Source organism: Plecotus auritus (assembly GCF_963455305.1).
Source record: "Plecotus auritus genome assembly, chromosome: 3".
In the NCBI taxonomy this organism is placed as follows: Eukaryota; Metazoa; Chordata; class Mammalia; order Chiroptera; family Vespertilionidae; genus Plecotus; species Plecotus auritus.
The window spans coordinates 219,140,756-219,158,320 of NC_137772.1; the positions used below are offsets into that span (position 1 = coordinate 219,140,756).

Consider the following 17,565-nt stretch of genomic DNA (forward strand, 5'->3'; position numbering starts at 1 on the left):
AAATAGATAAATTATGAAAGAAAGAAGTTATGTTAAAGTGTAATTATCAAAATACTGAGACACACTAATACATTATGCTTCTTTATTAACAAGCACAGGGGTTGGTAACTCTTATAAAGTTTTGAAGTAGAAATGAACATACACCATATTACAACATCTCTCACAACCGCAACATAGGAAAACCTACTCCCAGTGCAGCTGTGGTCTGTGCAGTTTGCTCAGTTCACAATGGAAAAAATGTGTCATTTCAAAGAGAGGCTGGTGAAAAATAGAGGTAATGTTTACCCCACCCAAGGGCCTGGTTCCTCTGGAATCTACCATGGGCCCCCGGGTTAAGAACCTCTGATTTACCATAACTATCAGCTTTTTCCTACGAGGGCTCAAAGTATTTATGGGCTGGGGCAATGTCTTGTCCCACAGTTCAATAAAGATTTGCTAGAAGAATAAATCCACAGAAAGACCTGCCCAAGAAGCCCCCCAGGACGCCAGCTAAAAGTCCCATTCTCTGCAGCATTTCTTTTGTTGTTGTTAAGACAACAAAATACCCGAGGATATTTTCCCATTGATTTTTAGAGAGAAGGAGGGAGGGGAAGAGCAGAAAGAGAAACATCCATGTGAGAGAGACACATCGATTGGCTGCCTCCCTCCCACACCCTGACCAGGGCCAGGGATCAACCTGCAACCGAGATACATGCCCTTGACCAGAATTGAACCTGGGACCCTTCAGTCCACGGGCCGATGCTCTATCCACTGAGCCAAACCAGCCAGGGCTCTCCAGCATTTCCGGTTGGCAAAGGGCATGCCTGTTTCAGCTTAAAATATGCCCAATGCTAGGAAGGAGATGGCCAACTTCGGTTGCTGTGGACCCAGCAGAAAGAGGATTCACAGACAAGGAGAAGGAGCCAGAGGCCAAGGAGGTGGCGAGGAGGACATGAGGGCAGCAGGGAGAAGCTCACATCGAAGATCTCGAAGCCGGCAATGTCCAGGATCCCGATGAATGAGGCGCCCTGCCGCTTGGTCTTGTCCAGGGCCTTGTTGATGCGCAGCACCAGCCAGCGGAACATGCGCTCGTAGGTGGCCTTGGCCAAGGCCTCAATGGCAAAGTCAGCCTGGGGGAGGAACACCAGCGGACGGAGCGTCAGATACAAGGAGCCTTGAAACCTGAACCCTTTGCCCCAGGAATTTCACCTGCAGGGCCCTCCCCCAGAGAAACAGCCCTAAAAAGGAGAAAAAGCTTCGTGCGCACAAACATGTTCACCGCAACATTATTCACGACGACGAAGAGCTGAAACAACCTGACTATCCAACAATTCGGACACAGTAACTTAGAAAGACATCCGCAAAGACCTTTGTAAAATAAATGGGGACATACTGAAGTACCTCCAAGAAATGCCAAGCCGTCTGAGATTTGTTTCAAGTAATGTGGGGGGTGGGGAGTGGAGGCGCAGATAAGATGAACGGTGAGCCAAGACTGGCCATGAGTTAGTCACCCTTGAAGCTGCCTGTGTGATGGGCTCAAGGGGCTCATCACACTGCCCTCCCTACTTTGCCTGCAAATGTTGGAAAAGTCCATAATAAAAAGCCAGGGTGACAACTAAGTTTGAAATGAAAAGAAGGAAAGGCCTTGCAGGAAATAACAGGCTGCCCAATGACTGTCAGTGACCAGCGAGGGCAGATTAGTTCCCTCTCTAGACTTCTCTGTATTTCCCCAATCTTAAGTGTTTGTTTGTGTAGCATTTTCGTAATAAAAAAACAAAGGTCCTAACTACTAAGGAAATGGAACAGTTGGTAATGATTACGCAGGCCGCCTTTCGAAAACAATGTCCTTGGCTCTCTCTGCAGAGAATCACCCGCAGGCTGTCGGCCACCAGCGCGAGGATTGGAGCACGGCACTCTGGGAAAAGGACGAATCAACTTGAACTTCAAAATATTTCTGAGAGATGAGAGTAGCACCTTAAAAACGCCTATCGCCACTACAGAAACTGGAAACCGCCAACAGAGGGGAGCAGCGGTCCTGGCTGGGAAGGACCTCAGCTCCCGGGGAGGCGGGCACAGCCGGGAGGCGCAGCAGAGGGAAGGCCTGCCCGTCTCTCACCACAGGCAGCAAGACAGCAGGTGGTGGAGAGACAGCCGCTTGGCATGGACCTCAGGGATGGTGGTGGCCACCGCCACCCTGGCACCAGAAACATCAAGTTCTCGCTTTAGACCAGAGTGGACAGGCCTATGTCCTCGCTGACCAATCATTCTAAGCATTGGCTTGATGCAGAGGCAAGTGGCCTGGGAAATGTTATGAACTTCTCAGAGTTAGCTTCCTCATGTTCTTTTAAAATATATATATATTTTATTGATTTCAGAAGGGAAGGGAGAGGGAGAGAAGGATAGAAACATCAGTGATGAGAGAGAATCATTGATCGGCTGCCTCCTGCACACTCCCTACTGGGGATGGAGGCTGTAACCTGGGCATGTGCCCTTGACCGGAATTGAACCCGGGACCTTTCAGTCTGCAGGCCAGTGCTCTATCCACTGAGCCGAACCGGCTAGGGCTCGTGTTCTTTTTTTTTTAAATATATTTTATTGATTTTTTACAGAGAGGAAGGGAGAGGGATAGAGAGTTAGAAACATCGATGAGAGAGAAACATCGATCAGCTGCCTCCTGCACACCCCCTACTGGGGACGTGCCCGCAACCAAGGCACACGCCCTTGACCAGAATCGAACCTGGGACCTTTCAGTCCGCAGGCTGACGCTCTATCCACTGAGCCAAACCGGTTTTGGCTAGGGCTCCTGTTCTTAATGGAGTAAACATGACCTTGTTCTCAGAGCTGATGTGAGGACTGAATGAGGGAACCCATGAGACAGTGCCTAACACAGGATGGCCCAGAGCAGCCCTCAAACTGGCCCCTGCCAGGACCCTCGCTGAGGCGGCGGCCCAACCCTGCTGCCAGCGGGCATGCATACCTGTTCCTTAGTCTGCGCCTTCTGGACATAATCCCGTCCCACCTTGATGCGAGGGGTGAGGATTCCTCTGGTGAAATCAGTCACATTGATACCCAAGAGGTGGGACACTTTTTGGGCAGCTGGTATTTTTCAAAGAGAAGGAGGGGAGGAGAAAAAAAGTTTTAATGAAACTCGAGAACAAGTCCCTCTGCCGAGCCTGGTAGTGAGAAGAAAGCTGTGGTGGTAACTGAGCCAGCACCACCAGGACAGCTGCCTCGGGAGCCTTCCCCTTCGACCCAGCAGGCACAGCAGGGAGGAACACATCCTAACCTGGGCCCAGCATTGGTCCCTCTGCTCACTCTCAGCCTCATCAGCCAAGTGTGCAAGCAGGTCTTACCCACAAACAGGACCGAGAGGAGGCAGCCCACCAGGCCCCGATGAGAGGGGACTGAACAGCACTGGCTCACAGAAATGTCTTTCAATCCCTGCACCCACATGTCAAATGTTTTTCAAAAGCCCCTAAGCAGGGTACATTAAGGCTGATAACTTAAATGGGGTCATGTGCAGTGACCCACAGGAATAGCTGTGGCCGAGGCAGATGCGGTGACAACAGTGTCCCGGGGCCCTAATGCGTGCACGGTAAAGCGTGCGTTAAGCTGCAGCGGCAGCCGAAATCGCTGTCTTACTGAGACAACTGGTTTGGTCTCAGGGATGAACGAGGGAAACCCTGGTCCACACGATCACGGCTTTCTACCTCACTCGGATGCTGCCTCCATGAAGAAGGGTCATGCTCACGTGTTTCACAAAAAGTGCAGAGTGACAGCCAGCCGGTAACACACAGAAATTAAAAAGAGTGGCGTGTAGAATTCCTACAAGGCTCTCCTGAGCAGACCCGATCCCAGGCACCTGCCCCATACTTCAGTGGGAGGACCATGGTGTTACCTGTGTTGTCGGGCATGGATGCCTGGTCGGTGTTACGCTCCTTCTTGAAGGCGATGTTGCCGAGCTGAAGAACTCCCGAGATGACCCGCAGCAAACCTGGGATGCAAGCAAAGGCAGCTCAGAACCGAGCAGGGGGTGGAATAAGCCCTGACTGGGCCGTGGCCTAGTCCACGTGGCGGGCTCAGCACCTGGAGGGCTCACTGCCTCCCTGCCAGTGTGGCTGTCTCCAGGGCCTCTGAAGACCTCAGCTTGAGCAACCCTGTACTTAGATACAGGCTGTTACGCTTCCCAACACTTCTAAATCCAGATGGACGAAGGGTATGCCTCTAGCCCAGCCTTGGGCAAACTACGGCCCGCGGGCCGGATCCGGCTGTTCTATCCGGTTCTCTTGCTCTCCCCTCCGCTCCTTTACTTTGAATTTATATTAGTTCACACAAACACTCCATCCATGCTTTTGTTCCGGCCCTCCGGTCCAGTTTAAGAACCCATTGTGGCCCTCGAGTCAAAAAGTTTGCCCACCCCTGCTCTAGCCCAAGGGCCATGCCACTGTCTGTTTTAATAAATAAAGTTTTATTGGAACACAGCCAGGCCTATCCAGTTACATATTATCTATGGCTGAACAAAGGTGGCTCCAACCTTAACGCTAGGGAACGGGTGCACTCTCCCCAACTTTCTAAATAAAGCCTCAAGGCCCACTTCATCTTGCCACCCAGAGAAATGAGAAGACGCAGGCAGGTTCCATGCCGCTATTCATTCTAGGCCTCACCAAACGCAAAGATCCCAGCCCCCGCCCCTTCCACACTCCCTGAGACAAGGCAGGACAAGGACTGCAAGGGCGGACGTGGTCCCTGGGCAGTTAAGCACCTGTACTGTGTTCCCCTCTGTGTAAAAGCCTGCGATTCCATGGGGAACAAACGACCCTGCAACTCAACCCTGAGATACCATCTCCCACACACTCAAGGCTTCCTCCGGCTTCTCCAGGGCTCCCCAAGAGCCAGAGCCAACAGGAAGCTCTCCCCAGGCCCATCAGCTGCTCTGATGCCACAAAGAGTGATGACCAGCCTGGGCCTTCCCTCCCTCACCCCCAGGAGGGCCAGCCTTACCAATTTGCTCGTCTTCTGGGATGCTCATAATCCTCATGGCCTCCATGGTCTCCTGGAACAAGTCCTTGTCCTGCTGACCGGGGATGGTGACGTGCCCATTGGACAGGAAGCGGTACTTGTTGTATGGCTCCAACAGGAGGTCAGCTGTGAGGGGTGGAGGCAGGGCGGTCAGTGACGTGCTGAAACCAGGGCTCTATCAGCGCTGCAACATCAGGTCTGGGAGACTGGGTAGTGCCTCTAAGCCCCGAGAGACCCCAGGAGCTGCGGAGTAGTCAGGATGCTGACTTTCCTCAGCGTGGGAGACTGACACGCGTGGAGCCCACGAGGCCCATGATTCACAGCTGCTGCACCCACAATCTCCCTGGCTTTTCTCTGGCATGGTTAGAAACAGAGGCTATGTCGTCAGAATGGCCCGGAAAACAGAGCTCATCTGGCTTCTCCGCCCCAAACCTCAGCCGGAGTTTTATTTCCCAACTGGAGTGCTGGCCCGATGCACAGGCGCCCCAGTGCCCGGCAGCCCCCATGTCGGCAGAGGCCATGACTCACTCTTCAGGTGCTCTCCAGCCCCGGACAGGAGATAGTAGAAGATGTGGAAGGTCCGCTCATCCTTGGCTTGGCGGATAGCACGAGATTTCTCCAAAAGATCTTTGCAAACGTTGAGGAGTTGTGCAAGCTGGAAGGAAGGCAGCCCCTCCACTTCCCTCTATTCCCACCAAAAGCCAGTGCACTTCACCAGGTGCAAAGAACAGCACCAAGCGGCCAACTAAAATGCAAGCAAACTCTCTTGGCTCTGCCCTTCAAGGGGTGTAGCTTGTCCAAAAAGGGGCGCTCACACTCGGGAGCCTTATCTGTTTCAAGACCCCCGTCCCACAAGCCCGTGGAGACAGAAGGCTCCCCCAGAGGAGGCTGTCATGCTGGTGTAGGGAGAAGTAAATCAGCCTTCACCCCAACTCCTCCCCCGGGCACCACATTGGATGATCTTCGATAGGCCCGTCCCAGGCGAGGCTGAACTTCATCCTGCCCGTGAAGAAAAACCCGGCTCGGAGTTGGACTTTCAATGAGCCGCTCCTGGTCCTCTTCCCGATGCCACGGAGGAGGTGTTCTAACAGGCCCAGGGAGCAGCTTCCTCTCCATCAAGGTCATTTCCCTCCCCGCCAGACCCAGCACTCTTATTACAGTAACCATAAGGATACAAGTCTCAATATTGGCTCCCACGATGTAGCCATTGACATCAAAGTTGATGCGAATGAATTTGCCCTAAGAAAAGACAACGAAGAGGTCAGAGGCCCCATCCTCCAGATGGACAGCCTGGAGGGAGAAAACCAATGTGCCTGGCAGCCAGGGCCGGCACCGCACACCACATAGGCGCTCAGGACTCAGTGCCCCCCTGCTTCAAGCATGGGACCAGGATGTGGTCCAGCGGTGCCAGTTCCTCCGCGCAGGGGAAGTGTTCCCCGCTGCCTGGTTTGGCCCATGCTCTAACTGGCTATAGTGGGACAATCAGGGACCAGCAGTGACACCCCACTCCCTAGGCTGAAGAAGCTGCATATGGAGGTGCACACCGACTGGAGTACGGCCTGGCCTGCTCCACGCAGCTGCCCAGGAAGCACCAAGCCGGAATCTTCCTCACTCCTAAAGCGAGGGCACCCAGTTGGAAGGTGACATGTGCCAAAACTCTGTGTAGCACCCCCTACCCCACGAGCCAGGACACAGCTGGCCGCCACTCACAAATCGCGAGGAGTTGTCGTTCTTCACGGTCTTGGCGTTCCCAAAGGCCTCCAGGATGGGGTTGGCCTGCAGCAGCTGCCGCTCCAGCTCACCCTGGAAAGGACCCAGAGGTGCGGTGAAGGCCAGGCAGAGGGACCGGGGGCAGAGCCATGTCTGCAGGCTTAGAAGGGAGGCGCCGGTGGCTCTCCATGCCAGCCTCGGCCTGGTCTCCACGTCACTCAAGAGCAACCTTCCCACCAGAACCCCAGATACCTTGACTGGTTTAAACTTAGTTCCCTGGACTGACTGATAAGTGGGCCTAGAAAGGGGAAGTGGACGCTCCCCCAGCTCCAGGAACCTGGTACAAGGACCCAGATTAACCCCGGAGGATGCGTAAGAGGGTAGCACGTGAACCAAAAAGAGATACAAGGCACCATTCCTTCTCTGGGACAGTCTCCATCCCAGGTACCCTGGCTTCCCTCCGCCCTCCTTACCTCAATCCCCACCCAACAGGCCACATTTTCCTGTTTCATAGGCCAGACACAATTCATCTCATCCGTGTCCCAATACACAATGCATTTCCTTGCTGGTCCCTGCCCTACCACCCCCCAAACCTGCTCCTAGAACATCAGGTGTCTGAGCATGAGATCGACAAGAGTTCTGAACTGTTTATTAACACCAATAAACTCTACTTGTGGTCACATGATGCTTTGTGGTTGACAAAAAGTGCCCTTATACCTTCTTGCCCCTGGATTCCCATGATACAATGGGGCAAAACAGAGTAGCCCCATTTCACAGAAGAGAAAACTGAGGTTGAGGGAAGAAGAATGATCTGGCTGAGGTTATGCAGCTATCAACTAGCAAAACAGGTATTGGAATTCGAGTCTACCACCAACAGCCATCAGTCACTGCCATTCTCCCGCCCTTCGGGGCTCTACCTGTAGGTCAGATCAACTTTGGAAGCAGCCATTGTCCTCCCAGCAGACCAGATAATAACTGACACTGACTGAGGAAAATACGGATCTCGTTCACCTTAATACCTGGGTACCCTCTAGGGGGAAAGAAGATCGTGCAAGGGCTGGGCGGCGTTCTGGATTTATTAGCAAGGCTGGAGCCAAGCCAGGATTTTACGGGAATAAAGGCTGCCTGTGAATGATGAGAAGGAAGACTGGTAGGAACAGCAGCTCCCCGGAGAGTCGTGAACTACAGCGTTCCAGGAACACCTGCCGCAGCTGGAGCGCTGAGGATGCAGGAAGCCCACCAGAGATTGGAAGGGACCCAGGCCTGAGGGAGTCTTCTATTCTCACACCATACAGCTAAGTGAAGGAGGGTCAGGGCAGCCAGGTCAAAGGGCAGGGGTCAAACACCCACAGCAGGCTCTCCATGTGTGCCTGGCGCCAATGGTCACAGCACACTGGAGTGCAGGCTTGGGAAGGCCTGGAAAGTCAGCAAGGCAGCCCACGGGCAGGAACTGGATGAGTGCTGCTCCCCCACCCACTGAAACACTCCTCTCAAAACACAGGCCAGGCGGCCAGGCTGGCCGAGCCACTCCCATTCCCGCAGACAGATGGGAGCAGGGCCCTGACGGGAGCCTGCCGCTGCCTCAGCTTGGAGGTAAACCGAAGGCCTCTGTCTCGGGCCTGTAGGCTATTGCCACGGAACATAGGACAGCCAGACCAAACTCAGGAGCAAGCATTAGGGACTCTAGAGGCCAGTTCTCTGCTGACAATGGGGATGACTAACCTAGGGGGCTTTCCCTCTTGATACCTAATTGGGCACAGAGGAGACTTATTTTTTCAATGAAATTTGTGGGATACGAAGTTAGGAGGTACTGGAGGCAGTGTATGCTCATAGTTTGGAATTATCCATCTGGCTTCTGAAGGGCTTCACTGCGTGGGGGTTCTGGCACTGGGCTACAACTAGTACATAAAATACGGCGGGGGGGGGGGGGCGGGGGAGGTGGGCAAAGGTCAGACTATGGAAGTCCCCCCTGGAAGTCTTTTTCTCAAGCTCTACCTTGCCAACCTGCGCCGGCCAAAGCCCAGCTTTCCCACAGCAAAGTGAGGCCTGGGACGTCCCGGTGGGTGGTCTTGGGATGAGCAACTGAGTCCCTCACTGCAAGGGGGAGAGAGCTCAGCCAGAGCATGCCACGACAGGCCTCGAGTGGTAAGCCAAGTTCAAGAGTGTCTCGGGGCCCAGCTGCGTGGAAAATCGCCACACAGCTTCAGGCAAGGAAATCAACTCAACTGGTCAATGGCCTTTACAATCCAGGGCCTGAGCAGCAATCAGAAACCAGAGGCAACCCATTCAATCACTGTGGTTGGACGTGGAGTCAGGAACACGTGCCCATTACACACCGAAGCCTGGGGAAGAGGATGGGACAAGTTTGCTCCCACTTATCACACCCTCCTCCACATGCCATGTTACCTCGGTGCTGGGGGCTGCCTTCCCCTCCGCAGCTGGAGTCTCGGAAGTCATGCAGATGGGTCTACATTCCTGCTCGCTACCAGGGACTCCAAGGTCACCCTCTACAGAGCCAGGCGCATACTAGGCATTCAATACATAGTTGGGAAATGGATTTTACAGCAAATTCAGAGATGGAAAACCACAGCTAGAGAACTCCTAACCTCACAGCCCTGTTTTAAAAATAGGCCTCCTATAAAGAATGGAAAATGGGGGGGTGGAGAGAGGGAGCAAAAGAAACTTTATTAGTTTCTAAATATAACTCCTGACGCCCCATGGAAAAAGATTCAGAATGTCTTGAGAAGTTTGGCACATGAAAAGTTACTTTTGGTTCCATTCCAGAAAACTGTACTCATTAGGACATTATGCAGGACACACCCAGGTCTGCATGCAAAGGGACACACACCCCTACTTACTTATATGTGCTGCACACAGCACCCCTGTAAGGGGGAGCCACCCAGACGGGGCAGTACCCCGCAGCCTGAGGGGATACCACGGACACTCAGATTTGACAGGGAAGAGTGTGTGCTTGTGAGGAAGAGAGAGAGCACCACACAGGCATGCTGAGACCGATCCCCCAGCTCTAGGCAAGTCCAATGTGGGCCTTCGAGGCACTGCTTCTGACCACACAGAGGCGGCAGGTGAAGGGGCCCACCATCTCCATCTAGTCTGGACACTGAGCGTGTGGGGCTCCTGGACCGCAGATTCCCGCCCCACTGTGCCTCGGTCAGGCTTCTGCACGGGCGTTACGCTACCAGGCACGTGGGAAGTTCGGGGCTGGACTGGAACAGCTAGATGATGAAGCCCATAACCATTCTGGCGGAGCTGTCATTTCAGAGTGCACAAGAGGTCACTGTGTGTCACACCCAGCCCCCCTTCCCCAGACAGTCAGTGAGCCGAGCCTATGAGAATCATTCTAGCCAAAGAAAGTGACAATGTGTGGAGTGAAAAGCTGCTTAAGAAAAAATACATAATTCAAGGGCACACGATGATGAGAACACGCATTCCTGGTGCAGAACGTGCAGTAAACGTGCAGCTCACCTAGCGAGGACACTGCTGAGTTCGACCATAATCCACCAAGAGGGAGAGGGGAAAAAAAGGGAGGTGAGAAGACTTTCCGATTGCCCCTTCTCTCTTCGCTGGGGGCTGTCCACCCAGAGGCATTTCAACAGCAGGGAAAGCAGCAGGGAGTCAAATGCAGGCCTGCCCTCGATCCTGCAAGTCTCCATTAGCTTGAGAACGAAATTTTAGAATCTCTCTTCCAACCTCAGAGGTGAAGGCCACACAGCAATTAGCTGCCAAACCCCGGGAAGGGGAGGGGAGGTGGTCCAGTTTCCATAGCAACTCAGAAAGTTGGGAGGCCAAGGGAGAAGTAGGCTGGCTACCAATGGACCCACTCCCAAGACAGCCTCCTGCAGCGTCGATGAAGCAGGTGCAGCCTCTGCTTCCTTCCCCACACGCTCTCACCTAAGCCGAGCCATGAAGTATTGAATGATCTTCCTCCTGGGGAGGAAGGCCCACTCACCTGGTCCTTCTTGCTCTTATGTGAGGAGGCCACGTGAGCCAGATACTGAATGACTTTCTTGGTGTTCTCTGTCTTGCCAGCTCCAGACTCACCCCTGCCGAGAGAGCCAAGGGAGTTAGGAGAGGCGGCAAATCCTTGAAGTTTGTCCCTTCCCCACTGCATGCTCTACTGCCTACCATTCTGTTGGGTGCCAGTGAGGGACCCAACACCTAGAGGCAGAAGAGGGGACAGGCAAAATAATGCTGGTTCTGGGATCCTCACTCAGGCCATTTCCCATGGCCCACTGCCTGCCCTGGTCACTTGGCAGCCTTTGCAACCAAATGTCTTCGGAATCAGTCTGAGGCAGCTGTTGACTCAGGGGTCAAAGGCACTCATACATGTTCCTTCGAAACTGCACTTGAAGGAATGTTCTGTACCACTAACTCGCGCCGCAGTGGGGTTTATTTATCTCCTTGTCAAGTTCAAAGGATGAGGATGAGACATCCAGTGTCCACTTCAACCAGGTAAAGAAAGCCAGTGCTCAGAGCCAGGAGGAATGCATGCCAGAGGGGCCAACAGTTGCCAGCCTGCATGTCAGGTCCTCTGAGGAAGGCGGCACAGCTAGATCGTTGCCCATGAGATAAAGCTCATCCGTGCTGTGGGAACACTGAGCAGCCCGTCCCTTGGGGGAGAGGCAGGGCTTGAGCTGGGAATAGATCACCCATCAGCTTAGGGCTTGGTAGGAGTCTCAAGGGTACGAGCAGATCTGGTGACACATGGCCCCGCCACCCCAACAGAAACACTTACGTGCACAGAATGGACTGGTCCTCTCGGTCTGAAACAAAGAAGACATCGGGTTAACTTCTGGCTCCCCTTGGGCTTCTGAAGAGCTAACCATTCCCAGGAAAGGCAGCTTCGAATGCTGCCTCTGCAGGGAGCCCTCCACGCGCTGATATATGCTGACCTTATGCCTCACTCAGAGGAGGGACATTCCTAGGTGGCAGCCACTCATCCTCCAGGAGCTCTGACTGCCCACACTCACTGCCCTCCCTGCCCCTGTGACAACAAAAATAGTCTGTCTCTCTCACTTTGGAGAAAGTCAATCTATGAAAAGCTCCCAGGAGCCTATTTTTCTGAGCGCCTAGGTGGGGTGTCCCCTGTGTGTTTATAACTGGGGGTTCAGGCTGTTAGAAATCAGGCCTGTGGCAGGCGTTTTCAATATTGTCCCCATCTGAGTAAGGAGCATCGGTTCGGAGGCCGGGTGAGGGGTGTGGTAGGTAAGGCTGGTTTGCAGTGGGACAGCCCTGGGGCAAGATGCCGCCTTGGTCACATGCAGAGCCTCTCAGAGCCCCAGCCTCCTCCTGGGATGGGGACAATGGTGTACATGCAAATAACATGCATGAAAGCACCGGTGTGGTATCTGACACATGGAAGATGCTCAATGATGTCAGCAGATTTGTAACAAGTGGGTCTCCGGACCTGGCTGTCAGGAACTTTCTGCAACTACCCCCAGCTCTGTGACCCTCTCAGCGAGTAAGCATGTAAGCCACTCGATGCTCCCCTTGGGCGCAGGGGAACAGTCATACCCACACTTTGAAGCTAAGTTTGACAGAAATGCTTTAAGATCTTTGGCCTGACCTGTGTCAGTGCTGGGTGTGCAGTTTTAAGCAATGGCTGAAAATACAAACTCATTTTTTCCTCTTTTCATCCCACCCCATGTAACACCCCAGCCCGCTTGAAGTCAAGTCTGCCTGAATCCAGGACCAGGCTACTTACTAATATTTGAGCTGTGGAGAGGTATTGCATTCTCTAGTCTCAGTTTCCTTATCCATAAAGTAAATATGCTCCCAACTCCCTGGGAGAATTAGTTTTAAGTACAGAAATAACCAGTGAAATGGCCCGCATGGTACCCTGTAAATAGAATGTACTCCACAAGGGGCTGCTGCCTGTTTACTTCCCCATCCGGAAGCCACCTGAGGGGGTGGTAGTGCACTGTCAGGCCGTGGAGCACTTACAGTTGTTAGCACGTATAGCTGTTAGCACAGGTGCTGCATAGAAACCGATGGCCATCCGCAAGGACACTCACTGGCCCCCACCTGGCCAGCCAGGGCCCTGCAAGGCGGCCTAGGGAAGGTGACTCATAGCTTCATGTGTGCATGGCCTCAGGAGACGGATTTGCAGACACACAGCGAGGTCTGCTTCTTGGCAAGTGAGCCTCCAGCATGCCTGATCTCACAGCACACAGGCCTGGACTCTTACTACCATCGCTTCTCTGGTCTGCGGGTCACTCGGGAGGAAAAAGGGAGTCGGGACAGAAAGGAGGAAAACTAAACCTCAAACCCGACACAAACAGCAGCTGCCCACCCAGCTCCTCTTCAGTCTCCCCCTATCCCCATCAAGAAATAACAGGGTGCCCTAGCCGGTTTGGCTCAGTGGATAGAGCGTCGGCCTGAGGACTGAAGGGCCCCAGGTTTGATTCTGGTCAAGGGCATGTACCTTGGTTGCAGGCACATCCCCAGTAGGGGGTGTGCAGGAGGCAGCTGATCGACGTTTCTCTCTCATCGATGTTTCTAACTCTCTATCCCTCTCCCTTCCTCTCTGTAAAAAATCAATAAAATATATTTTTTTAAAAAAAAAAGGAATAACAGGGTGGGGGTACAGAGAGAACTCAGCCTTTTACCTTCACACAACCCCCCACCACCCATCCTGCTCTCCACTGTGGAACGCTCAGAGCAAGCCCCACAGGGGCAACCTTGCTGCCTCCGTCTCAACTTTCCCACAAAAGAGTCCTTGAAGGCTGCGGCCAGGGCTGAGGCAGTCTCCGTAAGACAGGCGTTCGGAAAGGCAGAGGGAAGGAGGCTGGGGGCTAAAGGTTGGGGGAGACACACAGTTTCCATCACCTGCCCCTTAAGCACAGAGCAGCGACTGAGAAGAATCTGGGACAAACACGGTTGTGATCTGGGGCCCCAGCTCCCCCACCCCATCTCCCTGGGCCGGCCTCAGCTGCAGGCATGTTTAGTCACTGCTCACAGGCGGGCAAGACCGTACCTGCACGTGCTGGCAAGTCGTGAGACAAGCAGCGGCCTGAGACAAGCAGCGGCCGACACTACCATAAAAGGAAACATTCCCATCCCTCCCAGAAGGAACCGTTTTCCCAGAACTGCCTAGGCCAGGTCCCTGGGATGGCTGGAATTCCTCTAATTGTGTGAGGAGTCAGATGCTGAACAACAGGAAGCAGAGCAGCGCCCCCACCCCCATCCGCCCACATGTGGGTACACACACATAGGTGTACATGCACACACAGGGACATGGACAAGCTGCACATGGACACGTGTGCACCACAAGTACATGTATAAGAGATGCGCGCAAACACACAGGGCCACATGCACACAGATTCCTGCACACACTCAAATTCCAATTCCAGACCATGCACGCCCCCCACCCCAGCTCTTCCTCTCCCCTGACCTTTCACCTCCAATTCCTGAAGCCAAGCTAGCACTGTCAACACAGCCTAAAAGGGAAGACTCCAAAACTTGCCTTTTTCCCTTTAAAGAAGCCTCAGTTCGCCTTGCCAGGACATGCATTTGGGCAAATGCTTGTGCAGAGGAAAACTGATGGGAGGCCTATCTTATTTCCTCAGCTCTGGTCCCCAAGTCCACCTGCCTTCAATGACTGACACCCCGGCCCTAACATCCGGAAAGGTCTTTCCAAGTCTTACAGTAGTTTTGGCTCTGCTGTCGCCTGGCCTTACGATAACCCTGGGAGGTAGATAAGGCAGCAATGTCCCTGCTGTAAGCCTCCTCTTCTGGTCCGTGCAATGGTTAGAATTCTCAGCAGTCAGTCGGCTCTCCACCTGACTCAGTTTACTCTGCCAGACCCCAGGTGCATTCCAGGGAGGACCCTCCCTAATACTCACTCTCTAATCCCTTCCTTCCCACACGGGGTCATCTCCTGGGATGGGGATACCCGAGAGCCCCACCCACTCAGTTGTTTTGGCTCAGTTTATTTGGGCCCAAATGGACTAACGGCTAATTTGAAAACGCCCTTCCTTCCTCCACACCAGAGGAGACAGACAAACAGACAGGAACCCTGTGGCCCAGACCAGGGGAACGCACTCCCCCAGAGATAACCCCGTTCTGGGAAACAGGCTCCCTGCCGGGATAAGGCCCTCCACCTGCCTTCAGAGGCTGACGGCTCCTGTGGTCCGGCTCCTGTGGTCCGTGGGGGTGGGGGAGAGACAGGACTATGACTCGGTAGTGGTTTTCCACGCTTTTAAAAGAAACAGCAGCCTTTCTCCTCAGATAAAATCTTCCCGAATTCCCAACATGAAGAATGGGGGATAAAACCCAGAGCTGCCTGCAAGGTGGAAACAGGGTTCCTTGGAGCACACTTTGACAACCACTGGTCCTGGTGTCTGGAGTAGTGACATCAAGGAGAAAGCCAGTTAAAACGTGCTCCAGAGCCCTGGTTCCAACCCTCGCTCTGCACTCCCCCTCGTGATGCCCGGCCCCTGGGGCAGCACAGCACAGGTGCTCAGAAACTGTCCTTAACAGCCAAGCCCTCTGCTGCCCAGGCCCACGGGGCACTGTCCTTGGAGCAAGAAAGGTTTTAAGTTACACATTCGTGCTGAGGCCATTCCCTCTCCTGATTTTATTTTAAACCCCCAGTGCCTCAAGGCCTTCTGGAGCTGAAGCACATCTCCAGTGGACAAGTATTTCCAGGAAGCTTAGAAGGTGGGCAGAGGTGACCACAGGTGTTTCACCCCAGGACCAGACTTATGCTAAGGGCCTTATCGCTCACTTCCTCTGTGAGAGGAGCTGCGATTCTTGTCCATAAAAGGCCATGAGGCTCACACAGCGGTGACATCAGCCCCGACAGGAAGTACAGAAGGAAGAGAATGGGCCTGGTTCACCAACAGGCCTGGTTCACCAACAGGGGCCCGGAGCTGACTCATTGGAGGCTCACAAAGACAATGCTTCCTGAGGTTCTGCCAGAGCTGCTCTCAGGGCTACACCGGGAAGAGCGCCCTGTCCCGCAAGACCCATCTTCAAGTCAACCAGCTTTCTTGAGAACAAGAAAAATGGCACAAAGGGCAGTTTCGGGTTGGGTGATGTGCTGCCTGGGGTCAGAATGATGGGATGACTCGTGACAAACGGATCTGAAACTTCCCACCACCAAGGGGTCTGTCTTTCACGAAAACTGAGAGCAGACCCCTGGGTCACTCACTGTGGGAACCCCTACTCCAAGTCACCGGGGACAGGAAGTGTCCGGCTGCCCCAGGCAAACTCCTGGACTCCAGAGTCCCTTCTCCAGAGAGCCTCTCGTGAACCCATCAGGGTCTTAATGGGCCAAAGTGCATTTAAGGGTCTTAATGGGGCAAAGTGCATGTAAAGCGACCTGTGGGTTCGAGCTCAGAACCTAGGGGCTGGGAAAGGCCTAGAGGGCATCTGGTTCCACCATCTGCATCTAGAGGTCAGGACACCGTGTCCCGAGAAACCCAATGACTTGATCAAAGTCACACAGGCTGGGCCAAGAACCCAAGCCTCTGGATGCCCAGTGCTTCCCCAGAGCGCTCCTACAGGGCGGCACTGCGCCGCCAGCAGCCCTGCCTCCCTGCTGCCCACTCACAAAGTGTCACATGGGGTCTTGCAAGCTGCCTGCTACTGTCTCCGAAGCCAGCCCTAATTCATGAGCTTGGGTTACAAGCACTTGGGAAGCAGAGAAGTGAGAAAAAACAGGTGCAAAATAATGCACGTTAGCCGAGGCTGCAGGTGGATGCCGGGCCCCGGAGGCCTTATCATGGAGCCTCTGGCAGCCCGCCTGCCTCACAGTCAGCCAGCGAGAAGGCAGCCCCCGTCGGTGGCTCCCAAACACACAACATGGTCACCGGTTATGTTCTCTCCAAGGCACAAAGGTAGGCCACGACCAGACAGATGCTCGGTCAGCAGCAACCCAAGCCGGAAGCCAGCTGAACTTGGTCCAGTGCCTCTGCCTACACGCTCCCCCAGGTGGGGCTGTAGTGTGAACCCTGCTGAGGAGGCCCTAGTCCCCAGTTACAGGAGGCAGAGAACAGGCAACCCTCCCCACCAGGCACCCTTGATAATTAGAAAGTAGCCAAGAGACTGCTCTTAGCTTTCATTATGTCCTAGGGCGAGTAAGGCCCCAAGCAAGCCTTCTCTCAGCCAAAGGCAACCAGCAGCTCACACAGGTGAGTTCCCAGGATACAAGCAAACCTGCCAGAAACCATGCTGGTTGTTTATCCACCTCTCCCATGGGCGGGGCCAAGAGCGAGAATGTTCTGTGGGTTACTACTGAGGCAGCTGATAGGTTTGTCAGGGTGGAGGGAAATTCAAAAGCCACCTGTGAGTGCTGACGGCCCACAGCACAAGGGAGGACAATGACACCTGAGGTCAGTTCTGCCCTGCTCTTTAACAGCACTGCCCTCGGGGAAAAGGAAACAGGCAGGACGGACCCTGGCTGTGTCCTGTGCAGAGGACTAAGCCGCCGACCACAGGCCTGCAGAGGGCTCGGCTCGAAGTGGGGGAGAAAGAGAACAGGAGAGAAGCACAAAAAGCCACAAGCAGGGAACTTACAAACACTGCCAGGCAAAGCTCAGGGCAAACTTGGCTCAATGTTGGAGCACAAACAGCCCTGCGGAAAGAACAATGGGCTTTGCGAAAGAAACACCCTGTTGATGAGTTGTGTCAAACCTGCTGGAGAATACCAGGCCCTTTAACACCAGGAGATGAACAACAAGGGCACAGGAAGATGCTTCCTGAAGAAATCAGGGGCTCTGGTTGCCCTGGAGATGGGGCAATCAAGTGAAATGAAAGGCCAGAATTTGCTCCGAGAGCATGGCTTTCTTCTTGGCTTTCAGCTTAGACCTCTGTCCCATTGTTCTTGTGGACCAG

At 53.9% G+C, this 17,565-nt stretch overlaps 1 protein-coding gene across 1 annotated transcript in view; it reads right to left on the reverse strand.

Moving 5' to 3' along the window:
* MYH9 (myosin heavy chain 9) overlaps positions 1–17,565 on the reverse strand; it is a 90,150-nt gene that overhangs the window by 28,398 nt on the left and 44,187 nt on the right. Inside the window, exons 4-12 of the mRNA XM_080659421.1 lie at positions 11,462–11,489; positions 10,676–10,769; positions 6,709–6,801; positions 6,174–6,237; positions 5,527–5,625; positions 4,981–5,124; positions 3,878–3,973; positions 2,957–3,075; positions 957–1,109 (exon numbers count right to left, since the gene is read on the reverse strand). Of these exons, the coding sequence (XP_080515547.1) occupies positions 957–1,109; positions 2,957–3,075; positions 3,878–3,973; positions 4,981–5,124; positions 5,527–5,625; positions 6,174–6,237; positions 6,709–6,801; positions 10,676–10,769; positions 11,462–11,489 (890 nt within the window). The remainder of the gene's footprint in view (positions 1–956; positions 1,110–2,956; positions 3,076–3,877; positions 3,974–4,980; positions 5,125–5,526; positions 5,626–6,173; positions 6,238–6,708; positions 6,802–10,675; positions 10,770–11,461; positions 11,490–17,565) is intronic.